Source organism: Bubalus kerabau, chromosome 22 (assembly GCF_029407905.1).
Source record: "Bubalus kerabau isolate K-KA32 ecotype Philippines breed swamp buffalo chromosome 22, PCC_UOA_SB_1v2, whole genome shotgun sequence".
Taxonomy (NCBI): Eukaryota; Metazoa; Chordata; class Mammalia; order Artiodactyla; family Bovidae; genus Bubalus; species Bubalus kerabau.
In genome coordinates this window covers 53,935,400-53,955,091 of record NC_073645.1, presented here as the reverse complement: position 1 = coordinate 53,955,091, position 19,692 = coordinate 53,935,400, and the positions used below count along the sequence as shown (strand labels likewise).

Below are 19,692 nucleotides of genomic sequence, written 5' to 3'. Positions count from 1 at the left end.
TTCCACCTGGAGTAGATTTTTCTGTGGTTGCAAGGTGGGGATTGGGTCCACCGTTTGCCACATGGACGCTGTTTATTGAAAGGTGGCTGTACCCTTGCTTTGCAGGGACATCTCCTGACCCGTGTGTGGGGTGTGTTCGCGGGCCTTCATGTACCATGCAGCAACACCACACGGCTGTGTGATGAGCTGGGCGCCTGGCAGACCAGACCCCCTGAGTCTTTCCCAAGCTGTCATGAGTGTCTTTGTCCCTCTACCTTCTGTATAAAATCACAAAGCTTGTCGAATTCACACACACACAAAATTTCATCTTGGACTTTTGATTCGGATTTATTGACTCTATACACTTTGGGGGGAAATGACATTTTTAAACATGGAACCTTCCAAAATCCATGACCATGTCCTTCCCATTTAAGGAGTTTTGGAGTTATTTGGTCCTAGTCATAATGTGTTGATGAAGGTTTCCTCTGTTTTTCCACAGGGAAGTCCTTCTAATGCCTTCTTAGACCTACTCCTGAACATCTGATTATTTCCAATATTTAATGGAATCTTTCAATAAGTTATATTCTAATTTTTTTGTCACTGATACATAAAAACAGAATTGATTTCTGAATATCTTAAACTCATCAACTCTGCTTAACTCACTTTTAATCCGTGTAACTTTCCTGCAGATTCTTTTGGATTTTCTACGCACACAAGATGCTTTCTCTGTGACTAATGAGAGTATTACCTAATCTCCTCCAGGCCTTGCACCTCTTATTTCTTTTTCCTACCCTACTGTTTGGATAGGACCTCTACTACCATGATTTATACAACTGATAATGAAGGGCCTTGTATCTCCCTCCCAATTTTTGTTTATTTTGTTTTGTTTTTGGCTGCTTAGTTTCCTGACTTAGTTTCCTGAACTCCTGCATGGAAGCATGGCATCTTAACCACTGGACCCAACCAGTGGTCCAGAGAAGTCCCCAACCCAGTTTTAAAAGCAGAGCTTTCTCTGGTCACATTCAATAAGGTGTGCTGTGGATAATCTTGATCATATTAAGGAAGTTTTCTTCTCCCTGCTGCTGCTGCTCTAAGTCGTGTCCAACTCTGTGCAATCCCATAGACGGCAGCCCACCAGGCTCCCCCGTCCCTGGGATTCTCCAGGCAATAACACTGGAGTGGGTTGCCATTTCCTTCTCCAATGCATGAAAGTGAAAAGCGAAAGTGAAGTCGCTCAGTCGTGTCCAACTCTTAGTGACCCCATGGACTGCAGCCCACCAGGCTCCTCCGTCCATGGGATTTTCCAGGCAAGAGTACTAGAGTGGGGTGCCATTGCCTTCTCTGTTTCTTCTCCCGGTAGTGTGCTAATAGACTTTTTTCCACACTGCTTGTGGGATCTTAGGGATCTTAGTTCCCTGACCAGGGATTGAACCCAGGTCCTCAGCAGTAAGAGCACAAAGCACTAACCACTGGACCACAGGGGATTCCAAGAGGGTTTAAAATAGTAAATGTTGAATCTTACCAAATACGTTTTCAGCTACTACTGAAATTGATCAGATGAATTTTCCTTTTTATTCTGTTCACGTGGTGAAACTATTGATTGCTTTTCAGATGCTAAATTCCAAAACACACCCAGCCTTCGTGTGTCTCACTAGGTCCCCTGTGCTCGCATTTTACCTGGGGCCTTGTAACTGGCGTCGGTGGGTGGCACAGCCTTCTCCTCTCTCATGCCCTTCCCAAATGCTGAGATCAAGGTTGTTGGCCTCACAAGCTGGGGTAGGTGCCCTTGTTTCCTCTGGATGAGTTTCATAGGAAATTTGCATTATTTCCTCCTTAAGTGGTTGGAAAAATTCAGAGGTGATGCTCCTTGGGCCTGGAGTTGTTTGTCAGAAGATTTTAACAAGATTTAATTTTTAATGGACATGGGACCATTTCTTTCTTCTTTGATTGACCAAGTATGTTTTGTGTTTCTCTTTTTTCAGTTGGAAGTCATTTGTTGTGTTCCTTTTCTCAGTGGTCAGCCTAGAAGTGGAACTGTCTTGAACTCCCCAGGGGAGCCTTGCTCTCCTGTCCTCTCCGCCCACCACTCCTGCTCCTTTTGGGAGTCCCAGCCCCCCAGATGGCCCACTCCCATGCACCCTGTGACTCCCATGCTCCGTAAATCCAGAACTTGGGTTTATTCACCAGCAGCCTCTTTCTGGAGCTCTTCGTTACTTCCTGCATCTCCAGTAGGGTTGCCAGACAAAATATAGGATGCCCAGTTAAATTTGAATTTCAGGTAGACAATGAATAACTTTTTAGTATAAGTGTGTCCTGTACTACATATTACATGGATATGTTACGAAAAGCAAAAGCATCCACTGCTCATCTGAAATTCAGATCTGACCTGGTGTCCTGTACTTTTATTTGCTACGTCTGGCCACCCGACTCACCAGGCTTCTGTCTGGGATTGCTTTCTGTTGGTTGCTACTCTTAGAATGTCCCTGGAGCCGTGAGCCAGTGGAAGACTGTGGTGTGCATGTCTGGGCAGTCACCAGTCAGAGGCATTATCACCTGCATGGCTGTGGGGCTCAGAGGGAGTCGGGTGGGCAGGAAGGGACTACAATCTTGTGGCCAGACTCACCCGGTTTGTCTTGAGGAGGTTGGCCTGGTTGCCCACGGCCTGTCCCAGCTCTGGTGTGAGGAGCATCAGGGCTAACCTGGGCCCTCTCAATGTCCAGCTGATGTGGGCATCTGTTGGGTGGCCTGTGACTCTGTGTCTGCCTCTGGACAGGACAAGGAGTGCCATCCACCATGGTGAAGCTGAACTGCAGCTTCTCCGGGAAGACGGGCTCTGGGGATGGGGGTACCATGGACAGCGTCCCTCTGATCAGCCCCCTGGACGTCAGCCAGCTCCAGCCATCGTTCGCTGACCAGGTGAGGGGCCCTTCCCAGCCTGCCCTTGAAACAAAGGACGGTGGGCCAGGCAGCTTTACATATGGCCTCCTCCAAGACAGTGCATCCAGCAGAGGAAGGGCCAGGCTGAGCCAGCCATGGGACCCAGTCAGCTCCTCCAGCACCCAGAACCACCCTTTCCTCGGAGGGGCTCTTTCCATGGTCTGGCCAGGTCCTGGGCTGCCTCAGCCCCAGCAGACTTCCAGCATCTCTTTGGCCTCAGCTGGTAGCCACCAGAGCCCCGCCACTAGCACTCACACCGCAGGCCGGCTGACCTCTGGCTCCCTCCCTCCCAGCCCTCCTAGTTCAGGGCCCCCTGCATCGTCCCTTCCCACAGGTGGTCATTAAGACGCAGACGGAATACCAGCTGTCCTCCGGGGACCTGTCGACAAAGTTCTCCGACCTGGAGGGCCAGAAGCTGAGCGGCGGCCCGGAGGACATGCGCAGCAGGGTAAGTACCCGGCCTGTCCCTGGGGTTCAGGGTGGGGGGGGCAGACAGGCACTGCCAGCTGTGGGCACCCAGACTCGGGGCTGGGTGGGTGGGCCGGGGCTCCTAGCGTCCTGCTCTCAGGAGTTGGACAGGGAACCACCCCATCAGAGGTGGGGTCAGTCCTGGGCAGCACCAGGTTCCTGCCAGGGAGGCCGCTGCTGTAAAGCCAGGGGGAGCCACCGCCCTCAGCGGAGCTCCTGCCCTGAGACGTGCTGCTTGCTCCTGCCCTGGACCATCCCCGGTGGGTCATCTGTGTCTCTTCCTCCGTGACTCCCAGGTTTCCCACATACGATGCAGAGTCACTTTTCCTGCTGTGTATCTGGCAAATGTGTTTTCCCTTCCATTTCTAGCTCTTTATTACTGACAGCTTTTATACTCTGTTGTTCAGTCACTAAGTCATGTCTGACTCTTCGAGACCCCGAGGACTGGAGCCCGCCTGGCTCCTCTGTCCTCTACCATCTCCTGGCGTTCGCTCAGACTCATGAGTGATCTCTGGAGCCTTTCATGTTTCAGTGACAGATCTGCCCCTCCTTGTCCTCCTCTCTGAGAGGTCACTGCCCATCCCTGCCCCCAGCCCAGCCTCACCCTCCCCTCTCCCTCCGACCTGTCCACCCCCAGATGCCCACGGGCCGGATGATCGCCTTCACCATGGCGCTCATGGGCTGCCTCCTGATCATGTACAAGGCCATCTGGTACGACCAGTTCAGCTGCCCAGATGGCTTCCTGCTTCGGGTAAGGCCGGCGCGCTGGGCACCGGGGCTAGGAAGGGCTGTGGAGCCCCATGCCAGGGAGGGTCCCGTGGGGAGTCCAGGGGAAGGACTGGCCTCCCCACCACTGCCCTGAGTACCCACCCCCTGCCAACAAGAGAGCAACGGGTGTTCCTAGCTCTGTGGGAACATCACCTCCCAGGAACAGTCAAGTTTTACCTTTAGAAAAATTCAAAGAAAAGGTGTTTTAGCAAGAAGTTTTCTCTCCCTGTAATCTAAAACGGTGAAGCTTAAGGAAGGAGGTGGCGGTGGTGAGAGTTTTCCCTGCGCTTGGCAAGGGGCTCCCCTTCCTCCTTTTCCTCTCTCAGCTTTCCTCATAAGGAAATGATTTTTTTTTTTTTAATCATTTTCAGTGTATTTTTTTCTGAGACTCTTTTAAGTTTTCAGTAGTTAAATCTTTCTCCTTTCCCCGTGGTTTCCAAGATGAAAACGCACCCCACAGTGGCCACCAATCCTCACTATACGTCCAGGGGTTCACCAGGCTGCTAACGCCCCACACTCACTGGGACACCCTGGGGACCTGCAGGATGCAGGCAGGTCAGCCACCCGCCTTCTGTGGGGGGCTGGCTCTCGGTGGCGCCTTCAGTTCTGAATCGGAGGCCGCCCCTTGGTGACTCGAAGTTACGGCAGAAATAAATGCATTTAAGGGCCCTGCCTCCAGTATTATCGAACTGCTCAAAAGCAGAAGGTGACCGCCCACCCACGGGTGGCCCTGGAACATGCCTCCCTCATCCCGGCCGACCTGGCCTCCCGAGCCCAGGGGCGCGGCGCTTCCCACCGCCCGCCGCCCCCAACGGCGCCCCGCTGGCGCCCCTGACCCGCCCTTCCCGCAGCACAAGATCTGCACCCCGCTGACCCTGGAGATGTACTACACCGAGCTGGACCCCGAGCACCACCGCAGCCTCCTGGCAGCCATCGGCGCCTACCCGGTGGGCCGCAAGCACGGCACGGAGACGCCCTGGCTGTCCGCGAGCTACCACGCCTTCAAGGAGGGGCCCAGGAAGGCGTCCAGGGCGCAAGCCCGCGCGGCGGCCGCGGCGGCGGTCACCGAGCCCTCCAGGAAGCCCACAGGGAAGCCCTCCGGGAAGCCCCCCGGGGACGCCTCGCTGCAGGGAGAGAAGGAGGCGGCGCAGAAGTTGGCGGGGAGCACGCCGCCTCCAGCCACCCAGTGAGGGCCTCTGAGTCGCAGCCCCTCCGGGTAGGTGTGCCCCCAGACAGGGACCGGGGCCCCGGGGGACGCCGGCCCAGTCTGCTAGAGGCTTACCCAGGAATGCTCTCCGCCCTGGCGACCCGCGCGCGGGGCTGGGGCCGGGGGCAGGGACAGGGCGTGGGGCGGGATAGGGGAGGGGGAGGGGAGGGGAATGTGGGCGGGGCAGGGAATGTGGGCGGGGTGGGGCGGGGACGGGGGGAGGGGATGTGGGCGTGGCGGGGAGCGGCGTCGGGTGGCCTGGAGGCGGGAGGGCGGAGCTCCGCCTTGCGGTCCCCGCCGGCAAGTGGGCGATGGGCTGCTCTTGCGCCCGCCCTGCCCCGCGCGCCTTCATCACTCCTCGCTCTGACTCCGCAGCGCCCCACGCCGCCCGCACCTGTGGCCGCCGTCGCCCGAAGCCGCACCCGCTGTGGTCGCTGTGATCGTGCCCCTGCTACCAGTTCCCTCTTGCTGCCGCCCCTCCTGCCCCGCGTGAGCCGTTAGCTCTGTCGCTTTTCTCTGAGTAAAGATTCCACCTGGTTTCCCCTGAGCATCCTCCGTCCTCGGCCTTTTTCCTGCCCCCTCCTTCGCCACCAATTCGGGCGCGCTCCTGCTTCGTGTACCGCACCCCATTTGGGCGCCCTCCTGCCTCGTGTCCCCTTTACCCCGGCTTTTCTTTAGAAAAAAAGCTTTAAAGCTCAACTTAAAAACATTTATTAATCTAGTAACCTTTGTATATGCCCTCACTTATTCCACAGTTAGTATGTCATTGTTATTGTTCGGTCGCTAAGTCGTGTCCGACTATGAGCCCAAGAATTGCAGCCCGGCAGGCTTCCCTGTCCATCACCATCTCCTAGAGCTGGCTGAAATTCATGTCCATTGAGTCGGTGATGCCATCCAACCATCTCATCTTCTGTCGTCCTCTTCTCCTCCTGCCTTCAATCTTTCCCAGCATCAGGATTGTTTCCAATGAGTCGGCTCTTGAGTCAGGAAGCCAAAGGTTTGGAGTTTCAACTTCAACATCAGTCCTCCCAGTGAATATTCTATTCAGGACTGATCTCCTTTAGGATGGACTGGTTGGATCTCCTTGCAGTCCAAGGGACTCTCAAGAGTCTTCTCCAACACCACAGTTCAAAAGCATCAATTCTTTGGCGTTCAGCCTTCTTTATGGTCTTATCCATTTAGTATATTTAATCCCTCTGAACTTTTTAAGACATTTCCCCAAAGAGACAAACTTCATTAATTAGATTTCCTAAGGGTTTCAAACCCCAGGAATCTTTGGAACGTTTTAACAGCCTGCTTCTCAGGACACCGCCTAACACCACAAGGTCAGAATTAGATCTTAAACTGAAATTCCTTCACCTCCTAGAATTAAAACCCAAGGGTGTTGAGATGAAATTTAAACCATTTCAAATTAAAACAATTCACCTGTGCTATATCCTCTTAAGGCTTTCCTGGGTTTTCAGTAGCAAATATCATGAACTGATGCTTCCCTCACCCCCTTGGGTGCACCTAAGCTGAGAGAGACACAACAGGGCCCCCCCCTCCCCCGCACATCCTGTGGGCTCCCTCAGCCCAACGGGCTCACGCGCGGGGCAGGCAGCACCCTGCTGGCTCCAGGACACGCTTCCGGGATGGACTCAGACCAAGAGGGCTGTGGGTTCCGGCCTGCGTCAGGGTGTGGGCTGGGACCTGGCTTGGGGTGGCCTGCCGGGCCCCCTGCGGTAGGCCCAGCCTGCAGTGCAGACTCTTTAGTAGAACAAGGCAGCCAGGACCGTCCCCTCCGCCCGCCTCCCCTGCCCCCCACGCTACGATGTGGTAGTGACCTTTCCAGGGTCCCGTGTGCACACGTGTGCACACACTCACATGCACACATACAGTCGTCCCTTGGTGCTTCAGGGATTGGTTCCAGGACCACCCCCCCCACCCACAGATAGTGAAGTCTGTGGGCACCAAAATTCAAGGATGCTCAAGTCCTTTATAGAAAATGGTGTAATATTGGCATGTAACCTACACACATCCCCCCGCTTACTTGAAATCATCTCTAGATTACTTATAATACCTAATACCATGTGAATACTATGTAGATAGTTGCCAGCTTGACAAATTCAAGTTTTGCTCTTTGGAACGTTCTGGAATTTTTTTTTTTTTTTGAGTATTTCTGATGGGGAATTGGTTTAATCCTTGGATGCAGAGCCCAAGGGTACACAGTTGCATGCACACAGGCACACGCTCACATGCCAACAGTGTGTGCACACGCACTCCCACCTCCCCCCCAGGCGTCAACAATGCAGCTCCCTACACACACACACACACACACACACACACACACACACACACACACAGAGGGTAGGGGCTGGCAGAGGGTCAGCGGCCTGGGGTGTTGGACGGGGACTCCCCGCAGAACGGCCTCCCAAACCTGCCGGCCAGTGGCCACATCCACAGGTGGGATATCCCCCCTCCGGTTTCCTGCCACTCACCCTGCAGCCAGGACCATGAGGCAGGGACCTGGGCCAGCAGCAGGAGTTGGCTGCAGCCCTACCCTGGTGGTGTGGAGCTGTGCAGTCTCTGGGGCCAGCCCCCCGAAACTCAGTCTCCTTGTCTGTAAAACTAGGACCTGGGCAAGCCCCCCCAAGTTGGGGTGCTGGAGCAGGGTCTGCCTGGGCATATGGGCCACTCGCTCTGGAGCCAGGCTTCCCAAGCCCCTAGGGTCACCCTGCCAGCTCCCAGCTCCAGGGTGCCTTTTGCACCCCACCCCCATCAAAGGCATCCTGCAGGGGACCCCCACCCCCGCTGCTGCTTGTCCTCACAGCAGCCCAGTCACCTGTGTGGACCCCCGCAGTGCCAGGCAGCCCAGCTGTCTTCTTGGCCAAGATGTCTCTCAGCTACGGCTGGACCCTGAGACCCGTGGGGACTGTCTAGAAAGGCAGCTGGGACCTGCCCTCTCTGTCCCAGCTTCACCTGATGCCTCCAGGCCCCACCCAAGTCTCCCCCTTGGGATGGACCTCTGGGGAGAGGACTCTGGTTCATGGCCTCGACACAGTGCCCAGGACACCCAGAGCAGGTGCAGGACAGCCCTCTGCTGACTTCAGGCCGAATCCCACCTCCCTGTCCCCTTGGGTGAAGATTATGGCAAGGACAGCTCTGGTTCATCCCAACCACCCCTGGTAAGGCTCACCTGACCCACAGGGCAGAGTTCAGCCAGGTGGAGGGTCAGTGGAGGGGCCTAGAAAACCTTGGGGAATATCAGGGGTCCTAAAAGCCCCTGGAGGATCCTATGGGGCCCAGGGACCTGATCACTCAGAGTCCCAGGTCACGACTGCTGAATCCAGGCCTGAGCTGGGATAAGGGGTCACAGGATGTGGCCGCCTTCCTCTTTTGTCTCATGGGAAACCTCAGGGCCAAGGTGGGGGTCTCGGCAGAGTCCGCGGGGTGCACCCCAGCAGGTGGCATGCCAGACTGGTGACCAGCAGCCTTGTGAGGGGCTCCCAGCACTGGGCAAAGCCTCAGCGCCCCCCTGCCTGTCACCTCACTGAGAGCTAGCCCCAGGCCCAGCAGAAGCGCTTCCCAGGGCGTCTGCCCACAAAGATCCCTCACCTGCCCAGAGTGGGGGTCGGGGTGCTGTCCTGGGCCACTGGGGGTCCTCTCCTCCTACTTCCACCGTGAGTACTCCACTCCCGGGTGCCCCACCCTCTAGCCACTGGTGCTGGTGGTGAGGCTGGGAGGCCACAGCAGGCAGTGTGACCCTGGGCAGCCCTGGGTCCAGGCTGCGGAGAGGTGGGCAGGGGTCCTGGTATCCTGGAGCAGCAGGCCTGGGTCATGCAGCCCTGGAGTAGGGAGCTGTGTTGGAGGCTGACCATCCTGGGGGCCCCCAACACCCTGGAAACCAGGGGCACTCTCGGGGGACCACTCCTCCAGATCTAACACCCCCACACCTGATGCTGCCCCACCTCGACGGCAGGATCTGCACAGGAACAGGAGTGGGGCGGCCAAGCCCCAAGAGCCCCATAGAGCCCCCAGGGCTGGCTACGGCAGGGCCTACCTGCCCCCACACAGTCCAAAAGTGGCTGGGATTTCCCACACGCCTGTGAGAGACCATTCCGTGGAACGGCTCGTTTAAACGTTTTCTCTTTCTTGTTGCACAAATGTGCTAATTCATGATGAAAAATCTCAGCCTCTTGAAGTGACAGACTACCCTTCTTTTTGCCTGTCTGCCATGGCTTGGCACTACAGGGTAGGAATGCCGCTGCCATCAGGAGCCACAGGGCCACGGGCATGCATACGTGTGTGTGTGTGCCCACAGCGGGGCCTCGGGCCCCCGCCCCCAGCCCTGGCCCCGGCTCCCAGTGCTGCGAACCAAGAGTCTGGCACGAAAGGGCAACCATTTGCCCGGTTCTGCACCCAGGGCTTGTGCTCTCTGGTACAGACACCCTGGGCACTGAATGGACCCTCGGGCTGGTCAGGTGAGGCCAGTGTGGCCTGTGGGTGCCACCTGTGCGATCTAGGAGTCAGTTCTGGTCTGGAGCTGGTGTGACGGCCATGTGCTGAGACTTTGCCAGGGACAGAGGACCCAGTGGAGTTGTTGGGGGCGGGGGGCCTCCCTGGAAGGCAACAGGAGCCCCCACTGCTCCTTGAGGTTCCTTCTCCACGTGAGGCCCAACAGCGACCTTGCCTTGGGCATCTGAGAGGCCAGGTGTTGGGACCCTCGGGGGTGGGGGGGGTCCAGCTGCTTCACCACTGTCCCCCTGGAATGTTCTGGGACCAAGGCCATTCAGTGAGCTCGGGGCTCACAGGATGTGCCCCCTCTGGGTAGCATCCATCGCCGCGTCCTGGCCACACTGCTCCCCCATCAGCCCCGTGCAGGGGCTGCAGGTCCCATGGGCCAGGGAGAGGCTGTGGCGGAGCCCGTCGCAGGGCCCCCGAGGTCGGGGCCCTCCTGCCCGGCGCCTTTGCTCATGCTGCCCCTGGCCCAGAGCCTCCTCTTCGGGGCCCTCACACGCTGGCCAGTCTCCTCTGGGGAACCCTTCTTGTGCCACCCCAGCTCCAGAACCAAGGTGACCCGTGAAGCCTGGAGCCGGCCTCCAGTTCGACAGACCACAGGGGACGATGAGACAGGAAAGCGAGTTCCCGCAGGGGCGGGCGGGTGGGACCAGAGCACGGGCTTGAGTCGGGGGTAGGGAGAGTGCTTCAGGGTCCCTAGGCTGGGCTGGGTTGGGTGGGGCCGGGTCCACTCTGGAGGCTTCCTCTAAGGGGGATGCCGGCAGGCCTGGGAGGGAGGGCGCTGTGGCTCAGGGCGGCTGGGCAGGCCCCTTGAGGGGCTGCCGTCCTGGGCTGCGCTTGATGGACTGCAAGTCTACCCGGTCAGAGTGGCTGTGGAACCGCGATACCACGCAGGGCTTAGCCGAGCCCTTGCCAGCACCGCACCCGGCTGTGGACCACGGGCTCCCAGAGGAGGGCAGGAGCATTTGCCCAGCACTGGACTTGGATGCCAGCTGCTCACCTGCAGATCGGTAAACTGAAGCCAGGGCAGAGACCGAGGTCCACTGCACACCTCCGCGGTCCTGCCTTAGTGTGTAGGGACCTCGGGGGCCTGGGCCAGAGTCCCACTTCCTGGCTGCACGCAGAACGATGGGGCATCGCAGTTCAGACAGGGCCCTCAGGTGCCACCCTGCCGTCCCCACGCCCAGGCCATTCTTCCGGGGAGTAACTGGGTCCGCAGAAGAGAAGCCCACTTCCGGGGGCAGTGGGCTGGGAGACGCCAGCCCTCTGCGGACGCCTCCGCTCCAAAGAGGGCGCGGCGGCCCAAGACACGCCCACTGCCAGCCCCAGGTCCGCAGTGGAGGGGCTGGGGCAGCTGGAGGGGAGCCTGCAGTCAGCTGGGTCTGACCGTGCGGGGCGCACAGTGGACCGTGGGGAGATGCCTGTGTGCACCCCCCAGGGCTCAGGGCAGCCCAGGCCGCAGGGACCCCCAGGGGCAGCCGGGTGTCCAGCAAGGGGCCCCGCCTCTGCCCTCAGACCATCACACGGGGTTCACCCCGACCCCCCCGAGTCTCCTCAGCTGCAGAGACACAAACTGGCAGAAGCACGGGCCCACCTCTAGGTGGCCCGGGGCCCCCGCGGCCTCCTCCCAGTGGGGGAAGTGCGCATGGGCGAGGCAGCAGGCATAGCTGGATGCAAACCGCAGGATGGCCTCCTGGAACGCGGCCTCGCCCTCGGGGGCGCCCAGGAAGGTCTGCTTGCAGTCGCCCAGCAGCACATACACGAAGTGGAGCTTGTTCTTGGTCTCGCAGCCCATGAGCACCGAGTGCGGCGCCAGCAGCAGGTTGGCCTCCCCGACGCGGCGCGCCAGCTCCCGCAGGGTCTTCTTGGAAGACCTTCGGAGCCAGCACAGGGTGTTGACGCTTAAGATCATGAAAAAGGGGCAGAAAAATGCATTGGCGCTGATTACGAGGAACCGCTGAGCTGGGTGGAGCTCCCGGAGCCCCAAGACCAAGGGTAAGAACACCGAAACCACAGAGAGGAAAATCAGGACTATGGCGAGAATGACCCTGCAGCCCAGGTAACGCAGGCAGCAGCGGGGCGAGCGCACACCATTCAGGATGCCCACGGCTTGCTTGTACAGCTCAGGGTCCTCCAGCACCTCCTTCAAGGGGTCCGGCACGGCCAGCGTGCTGAAGCTGCCCACCTTCCACGAGGGCAGGCTGTCCCTGTTGATGCAGTCCAGGGTCAGCAGGGCCTTCCCGCTGTAGAGGACGGGGGCCGAGCGCAGGGCCGGGGGGCGCGCCAGGTGCTGGCTGGGGGTGCACAGGAGCTGCACCAGCTTCTGGAAGAAGCGGCCGTCTGTGGCCTCCAGGTAGGTCAGGTGGCTGAGATGCAGCGGGACCCGGCAGGGCCGCAGCAGGACGGGGAGGACCGGCTTCCTCTCCAGGCAGGAGCCCACGAGGGACAGGTCGGCCTCCAGGAGGCACCAGCGGCTTTGCACAAAGTCCTCGCTCAGCACCAGCAGCACCTTCTGGCTCTGCTGGATGCAGCCTGCCATGTTCTCCAGCACGTTCCTGCCGGGCGTGAAGTCCCGCTCGTGCAGGCACACCTTCAGCCCCGGGAGCTCGGCCTCCAGGCGGCCAGTGAGCCTGTGGGTCCACACGGCGTCCACGCTGCTGTAGCTCACAAACAGGTGGAACTGATCGCAAGGCCTCAGCGGGGGGATGGCCGGGGCCACGCCTTCCTCCCCGGCACAGGAACCCATGCGTGCTGCCCCAGGTCTGCCTCTGGTTCCTGAGAAGGAAAGCACCCTTAGGCTGCAGGAGGTGGAGACGGACGGGCTGACTGTGCAGATGGACTATGGCCGACCCTCTGCAGAGGTGGGGCCGCAGACACAACCGGCCGCAGTCAGCCCAGGAAGCTGCCAACCACCCAAGCCTGCCAGGGTGCGGTCAGTGACGGCCACCCTTCCCCCTCCCAACACGGGACCCCCCAGAGGAAGTCACAGGCGCCCCTCACCCGTCCCGAGGACACAGCCTCCCGGGAGGGCCCTGAGCCCCTCCCACTCTGGGGCCTGCCTTCGGGTCTCCACCGAACCCCAGTGACCGGGACCCTGCTCCAGCACACCCTGGGGGTCTGCCCTCTGCGGCGCCCACTCAGGGCCTCTGGGGACATCCACAGGACATCTGGCTCCAAAGGGCTGGGGCTCACGGAGGCCACACCTGCAGTCCCCTGTGGTTCTTGTTTCCCTCCGCATGGGAGGCTGGACGTCTGTGCCCTCCCGGACTTCCTGTGCTGCGACCCTAACCCCGTGGTGAGGGCCTAAGGAGGGGGGCTTCGGGGAAGTGACAAGGGCACTGGTGGAGCCCCAGGCGGGGCTCAGTGTCCTTCTGAAGGAGACCCCATGGAGTTCCTGCTGCCCACACCCACCCTTGCACGAGGACCTGCTGTCGAGGAGCCAGGAGTGGGTCTCAGGGAAACATACCCGAGGCCCGAGGCCTGCAGCCTCCAGCCTCCGGGGCTGTGGGAGGGCGCTGGGCCGGTGCCGTCGCCTCCCGCGGTGCCGGCAGCTCAGCGAGTACACTGGCTGGGTCTTCCCAGCAACGTGCCCCCGGGAGGGGTCACGCCGTGCGGGGCCCTGGACTGCTTCTGCTCTGCACGCAGACTCCCACTGAGGCCCCGCCATGCCTGTCCAGGAGCCAGAGCTGAGCCTGGGCCGCCCTCATGGGTCTGCCTGCTTGTCCCCAAGAGCACCTCTTCCCAGGACCCAGTCCTGCAGGCTTCCTCGCACGCCCATGGCCCTGTGCGGGTCCCAGCAAGCAGCTCTCAACCCCGCAGGCCCAAGGCAGGCTGTGACCTCATGGCCTTGGGGCCTCCAGCTTGGACCCCTCCCCACTGGGGGATCAGGGTGGGGGTCACGAGGGCCAAGACAGCCCAGGAAGCCCCTGTGGTCTAGCCCCCCCTGCCCCTGCCACAAGGCCCCTGCATCCCGAGTTGGCCGGGCAGCTGAGAACCAGGGGAGGAGGCGCTGAGGCTCTGAGGGACGCCCTGGGGAAGCCTGGCGCTCGGGACACCACCCCATCTCCTCTAACCTCCAAGGGGGAGAAGGCGCTCCCCCGCAGCGTCCAGGCGTCCGGGAGGCAGAGGCTGCCGCTGTGCTTCCTGGGCACCAAGGGCCTCCTATGTGGTGCCCACGCTGCCCACTCCCCAAGCCTGTCCTCAGAGGAGGCCTGGGAGCAGCCAGGGCGCGTCTGCCCCAGACAGAAGGACTTCTGCAGCCACCGCTGTCTGAGACATCTCTGCTAAATCTGATGAACAGCAGGAAAGGGAAAGAAGGAAGGAAGCAAATTGAGGAAGGAGGGTGTTTCAGGAGAAGTGGCCAGCGCAGCTGCTGCTGGGAAAGGGCACCGGCTGGTCCCGGAGGCGGGACGGCCAGGGCTCCCTTGGAATCCACCTGACGGTGGAGCCAGGCGAGCAGGAGGCCCTGGCGGGGCCCCGAGCTCCCTGGAGCCTGGGCCGGGCCTCCCGCTGGAAGCAGCGATGGGAAGGGCAGGGGTACCATCCTCAGGAGGGCAGGCCAGGCTGGGGTCCGGGGGCGGGGAGTGCACACGGTAACTGGGGCTGGCTGCCAGCTCCGAGGGAAGATCCCAGCTGCCGGTGACCCTCCTCAACAGCTGCTCTCCTCCAGGAACCTTCCCCCCGGGGGCGGGGACCTGGCGGTCCAAGCCTGCTGTGGCTTCCTGAAACCTTCCCTCCCTTCACCAGTGCTGCCGACCGGGGAGGGCCACTGTGTCCCTCGGGGCCTCGACCTCTCCCTCCCACCTGGGGAAGCCGGCCCCCAAACGGTCCTCTCTGATCTGGGCCATTGGACACATGTGATCACTTGAAAAAATCCGCTAGGCAGCCTCATACCCGAGGAAGAAACACAAGCTAAATCAAAGTGGTGCTAAGTCACTCAGTCGTGCCTGCTCTTTGCGACCCCGTGGACTATAGCCCATCAGGTTCTTCTGCCCATGGAATTCTCCAGGCAAGAATACTGGAGTGGGTTGCCATGCTCTTCTTCACGGGATCTTTCCGACTCAGGGATCAAACCCGGGTGTCCCGCATTGCAGGCGGACTCTTTCCCGTCTGAGCCATCTTTCCACTTAAAACCTGAGTTGTCACATGGGCAGGATAGAGTTAGAGACAGTCCACTGGTAACCAGAGCACTGAAAGCAGGGGAACGGAGCTGTGACCTCGGGGCTCTCTTGGGAGCCCCAGCAGCTGTTCCGCGTGACCGCAGCCCTGACCACAGATGCTGACTGTGCAGGATGGGATGTTCCTGGCGAGAACCCCGCGGGGGCACCCTGGGGGGCTTGGCTCTCTCCTCGGAGCACAGCCCAGAGGACTCCCGCCCCAGCCAGGCTGGGGTCCTGCTCTGCTCTCAGCACCCTTGACCTGGAGGAATGGGGAGGGAGCCAACACCCCGTGCCCCCTGCCGCGTGCTCCCAGTGCTCTCAGGGACAGGCAAGGCTGCTTCCTCTTCCTTCCCATCAAGGCTGGACTAGATGACTTCAGCCAGCTGCTGTCTGACCCTTTGATCGGTGTCTGGACAGGCGCGGGTGCTGCCAGGGGGAGTGGGCCCTGCTGGCCAGCGGGGTCCCTAGGTGGTCTCCTCCCGAGCTCCCGTGGCCCCTCACCCTGCAGGCCCCTCGGTCAGCCCCAGGGCTCCTGCCTCACCCAGCCTCCATAGCCTCTGCTGGTCACCCTTTCCCTCTTTGCTTCCAGATCTCAGGGGAGCCTCTGAGTAAGGCCCCCTGGAGTCTCACCCCCTCCCCAGCAGCCCCCAGCACAGGCGCTGTGTCCCAGCTCACTGGCCCTGCTCGCCAAGGTCGGAGGTGGACTTAGTGGGCATCCGTGTGTCCAGCCTGCCAAGCAGCAGACGTATTTGGGATGGACGAGAGGGAGGGAGAACCAAGCTCAGGTCAACTTCCCACATGACAGGCTCCTCTACCCTGGGTCAACCGTGTCCACACCTGGACTATGCCCACCCCGAGGTGCAGCTCCAGGCCCAGGGAAGGCCTCAAGTGTGGCCTGCAGTCCCCACTCCCCTAGCCAGGGCCTGCCCACAACCCCAGGAAGGGTCTAGGTCGGACGGCAGCCTCAGGCGAGGGCAGGTAGAAGGGCCTCTGACCGGTTGGAAATGGTGCTGGTGGCCGGCTCTGTGCTCAGCTGTGACTGGCCGGCGGCACAGAGAGCCTCAAGCAGGCCGGGCCCACCGCCCAGAGCCCAGAGGGAGGGCAGGCCCCCAGCTCCGCACAGCAGGCTGAGGGGTGGGGGAGACATGTGCCCCCCGCAGATGGAACCCTGCCTCCCACTTGCTTGATCTTGAGAGCTCACGCCTGAGCAGCCAGCCAGGCACTCAGTTCCTCTGTTTACAAGGCAACAACAGGATGCTGGCTGGCCCAACTCCCTCACGCCATCTGGAACTTCCTGTTGGGCAGCCAGTGGGGGCTCCTTGTGGCAGCAGCTTCCTGCCTTCCTGCCAGTCTGTGTGCTGAGGCGCCTCAAGCGGATGACGGGGCAGGAACCCACGGGTCAAGGGGGAGACTGAGTGCGATTTTAGAAAAGACAGACTGAGACCTTGCAGGGAGGGGGACATGGGGCAGGGCTGTGCCCACAACAGAGCCCACGAGGGACTGTGGGGGCCACAGGGCCAGGGAGAGCCCTGGTCCTGGGTGCGGTCCTGCTTCCAGGGTGCTGCACAGGGGTGGGGGAGACGGGAACCCGAGAGCCACAGGCCCAGCTAAGGCCCGGAGAGGCGAGGGTGCTGGTCAGCACGGGGTGTGTCCATGGCTGTTACCACACTTTCACCTGGTCAGACTGAGGTTCACCCACGGAGGCCCCTGGCCAGGTGAGGTCTCTGCACTCAGGGTCCCAGATTTCCTAGGAGCCCTTCCAGATCTAGTGTCTGGGCCTCATCACAAGGTGGAGGCCAGCAGGAGACCAGAGGGCCCCAGTCTGACAGGTGTCCCCGGGGGCCCTGGGCCTGGCAGCCCGGCTAAGAGCCGGGCCGGCGAGGTGGAACCAGCCCTGCACTGCAGGTCTGTGGGCTCCGGGAGCCACAGGTGGGTGTGGGGGACTCTGTGTATGTGGGAGCGTGTATGGTGTGGCTGGAGGGGAGGCCACACCGAGGAGAGGTCTTCCCAGAGCAGGATGAAGGAGGAGGAGGAAGCCGCAAGGCCCAGGGGTCAGGGGAGGTGGGGACCCAGGCTTAGGCCTGAGCTGGGACAGGGCCCCAAAGGGTTGTTCTCCCTGGCTCCCTAGGGCTGCATTCCAGGGCCCAGGTACAGCTGGAAAAATGCCCACAGCTATTTCTTCAATGAATGAATGAATGAGCCAATGAAGGAAAGCGAGTTTACACCCGCGCTCTGCGCCCTTGCATGAAGAGCTGATTGTTCCAGGTAGAGAACAGACTCCCCAGGAAGATGCGTGCAAACGGAAGGTGCCCTCCTCCGACTCCCACCCCCACATCTGCTGGCCAGGCCCTCACCGCCGCGGGGAGAGCTGGGGGCTGAGGGAACCGGAGCTGACCCCCAGGGGCACTACTCCACCACCACCCCCGTTCCCGCCATCAGCTCGAGCTCCCAGGGGCAAGACCTATGGGGTCCTTCACACCACCCGCTCCAGGAGGGCCGAGCACCGCCTCTGAGGCCCGAGGTCCAGGACGACTGGGGTGGGGCCTTGGTGGCCTGTCCCCTAAACCTGTCCGAATTTTCTCTCCTTCTCCGTCTCATTCTTTCTACAAACACTAAAAACAACCAAACAGTACCTGGGAGACACACCTGGTCGCTTTGTGGGCTCAGGACGGCTGGCCACGCACGGCCTCGCAGAAACAGCCCGGGCCGTGTCCCCGCGCGCCTACCCAAAGGGGCCGGAGAGCGGACGGGGCGGGGCGGGGCTTCGCTTCCTCCCTGAGGGTAGGCTCCGCCCCCTCGGCCAGACCTTGCCCCCGCCCTCCGGCACAAAGGGGCCCGGGCCGGGGAAGGGCGGGGCTTCCCCAGAGCGTAGGCTCCGCCCCTCGACCATGACCCCCGCCCCCTGACGTCAGTTTCTCCGCTGGTTTTAATCAAGTTGAGGAGGAAAGGATGAAAAGGAGCTGAAACCGAGGGGCCTGAGGGCAGCTCCGCGAGTGGTGGGAGCGCTGAGGACGCCGCGAAGCCGGCGGGGGCTTCAAAGGGGCAACTACTCCAGGCGAAGACGGAGGCGGGAGGCCGGGGAGGAGGCGGCGGGGAGGGGAGCAGAGGCCAGGTGTGTAGAGGAGAGGAGAGGAAAGAAGAGGAGAGGAAGGGGTGGGGAGAGGAGAGGAGAGGCGAGGCGGGGTGTATAAGGAGAGGAGAGGCGGGGTGTGGGGAGAGGAGAGGCGGGGTGTGGGGAGAGGAGAGGCGGGGTGTATAAGGAGAGGAGAGGCGGGGTGTATAAGGAGAGGAGAGGCGGGGTGTATAAGGAGAGGAGAGGCGGGGTGTGGGGAGAGGAGAGGCGGGGTGTATAAGGAGAGGAGAGGCGGGGTGTATAAGGAGAGGAGAGGCGGGGTGTGGGGAGAGGAGAGGCGGGGTGTATAAGGAGAGGAGAGGCGGGGTGTATAAGGAGAGGAGAGGCGGGGTGTGGGGAGAGGAGAGGCGGGGTGTATAAGGAGAGGAGAGGCGGGGTGTATAAGGAGAGGAGAGGCGGGGTGTATAAGGAGAGGAGAGGCGGGGTGTGGGGAAAGGAGAGGCGGGGTGTGGGGAGAGGAGAGGCGGGGTGTATAAGGAGAGGAGAGGCGGGTGTGAGAGCAGAGGCGGAGTGTGAGGAGAGACAGTGGTGCGTGGGGGAGCCAGGGGAAGAGGCCTGAGAGGCTGCGCTGGGAGCGGAGGCCGCGGGAGGCCGGGCCGGGGAGAGCGGAGGGGGCGGGAAGGGAGCGGCCGCAGGACCGGCTCCGGCGCCCTCCCCGGGACGTGCCCGGCCTCCCCACGGGGCCCCGCCCGGCCGTAGCGTCTGAGGGCCGTCGCCTGCCCGGGGGCTCCGCTGCGGGACGCTCCAGACGCCTCCCGGGCACCCAGGAGCACGGAGCCTGGGCCGGGCTCTCGGCCTGGGAGGCCGCCGGAGGCGGCAGGGGTGCGCCCCGCCCGCGGACTGGAGGAGCGCGCGCCTCCGCGGTCACCGGGGATGCCTTCATGTGCACGACAGAGGCGCCGAGTCCCGGCCCGACCTTGGGGGGGCTCCTGCGGGGAGCCGGCGGCGTGGCTCTGGCCCTCCCTTGGGAAGCTTGCCGCCAGCCGGCGCCGGCCCTGCGCTCCCGAAGCCAGACGGGCCGGATCGGAGAATCTGGGGCAGGGGGCCCTTGCGGCCAGACCACCTCTGAGTCTGGGAGCCTGGCTTCCTCTGCCACTATGGGGACCCCAGGGTGGAGCCCTCGCCTTCGGGGTCCGGGGTGCGGAGGGTCCCGGACTTCACGCCCTTCCGCCTCACGCTCCCGGGTCCGAGGGGCAGGACCTGCGTGGACCTCCGCCTGCGGCAGCTCAGCCCGGCCTCCCTCCAGCCTCACACCTGGTGGACAAAGGGGGGATGGAAGGGTGGGCAGTGAGCCTCCCGGGGAGAGGCAGAACTGTGAAGATGCTCCTCAGCAGAGAGCCCTCACTGGGGACATAGGGGAGCCCCCTGGGAGGAGCACTGGCCCACCGCCCAGGGGTCTGGGACCGAGCCTCAACGGGGTGCCTGAGCCCCGCTCTGTCCCTTGTGGGCGGGTGGGGACCCTCAGGGTCCTCGGAGCCCCTCCTGGGGTTGTAGAGGGCTCGAGAAGAGGACTGGGACTCGCTGTGCTGGGACCTGGCCCGCCT

General features: G+C 61.5%; 2 protein-coding genes across 4 annotated transcripts; one reads left to right on the top strand and one right to left on the bottom strand.

The window, feature by feature from the left end:
• The first annotated feature begins 2,772 nt into the window (after positions 1-2,772).
• On the top strand, positions 2,773-5,906 carry CALY (calcyon neuron specific vesicular protein). The gene is made up of 5 exons (XM_055561027.1): positions 2,773-2,895; positions 3,251-3,364; positions 4,022-4,135; positions 5,004-5,368; positions 5,735-5,906. The coding sequence occupies exons 1-4, from the start codon at positions 2,773-2,775 to the stop codon at positions 5,340-5,342; spliced, it is 690 nt and encodes a 229-aa protein (XP_055417002.1). The 3' UTR covers positions 5,343-5,368; positions 5,735-5,906.
• Positions 5,907-7,575: 1,669 nt separating this feature from the next.
• Positions 7,576-17,758, bottom strand: LOC129637047 (uncharacterized). 3 transcript variants are annotated; one of them, XM_055561024.1, is made up of 3 exons: positions 17,662-17,758; positions 13,930-14,145; positions 7,576-12,631 (listed from the first exon to the last, which is right to left on the bottom strand). In XM_055561024.1, the coding sequence occupies exon 3, from the start codon at positions 12,600-12,602 to the stop codon at positions 11,376-11,378; it is 1,227 nt and encodes a 408-aa protein (XP_055416999.1). In that variant the 5' UTR covers positions 12,603-12,631; positions 13,930-14,145; positions 17,662-17,758; the 3' UTR covers positions 7,576-11,375. The 3 variants fall into 3 exon arrangements, with proteins under 3 accessions (XP_055416999.1, XP_055416997.1, XP_055416998.1); XM_055561022.1 differs by having other exon boundaries at positions 17,649-17,753; XM_055561023.1 differs by lacking the exon at positions 17,662-17,758 and having other exon boundaries at positions 13,930-15,738.
• Between the last annotated feature and the right edge of the window lie 1,934 nt (positions 17,759-19,692).

Coding starts and splice junctions, on each gene's coding strand:
- CALY (XM_055561027.1), top strand. CDS start 2,773: ATGGTGAAGCTGAACTGCAGCTTCTCCGGGAAGACGGGCTCTGGGGAT. Junction 2,896..3,250: donor AGCCATCGTTCGCTGACCAG/GTGAGGGGCCCT, acceptor CCCTTCCCACAG/GTGGTCATTAAGACGCAGAC. Junction 4,136..5,003: donor CAGATGGCTTCCTGCTTCGG/GTAAGGCCGGCG, acceptor CCCTTCCCGCAG/CACAAGATCTGCACCCCGCT.
- LOC129637047 (XM_055561024.1), bottom strand. CDS start 12,602: ATGGGTTCCTGTGCCGGGGAGGAAGGCGTGGCCCCGGCCATCCCCCCG.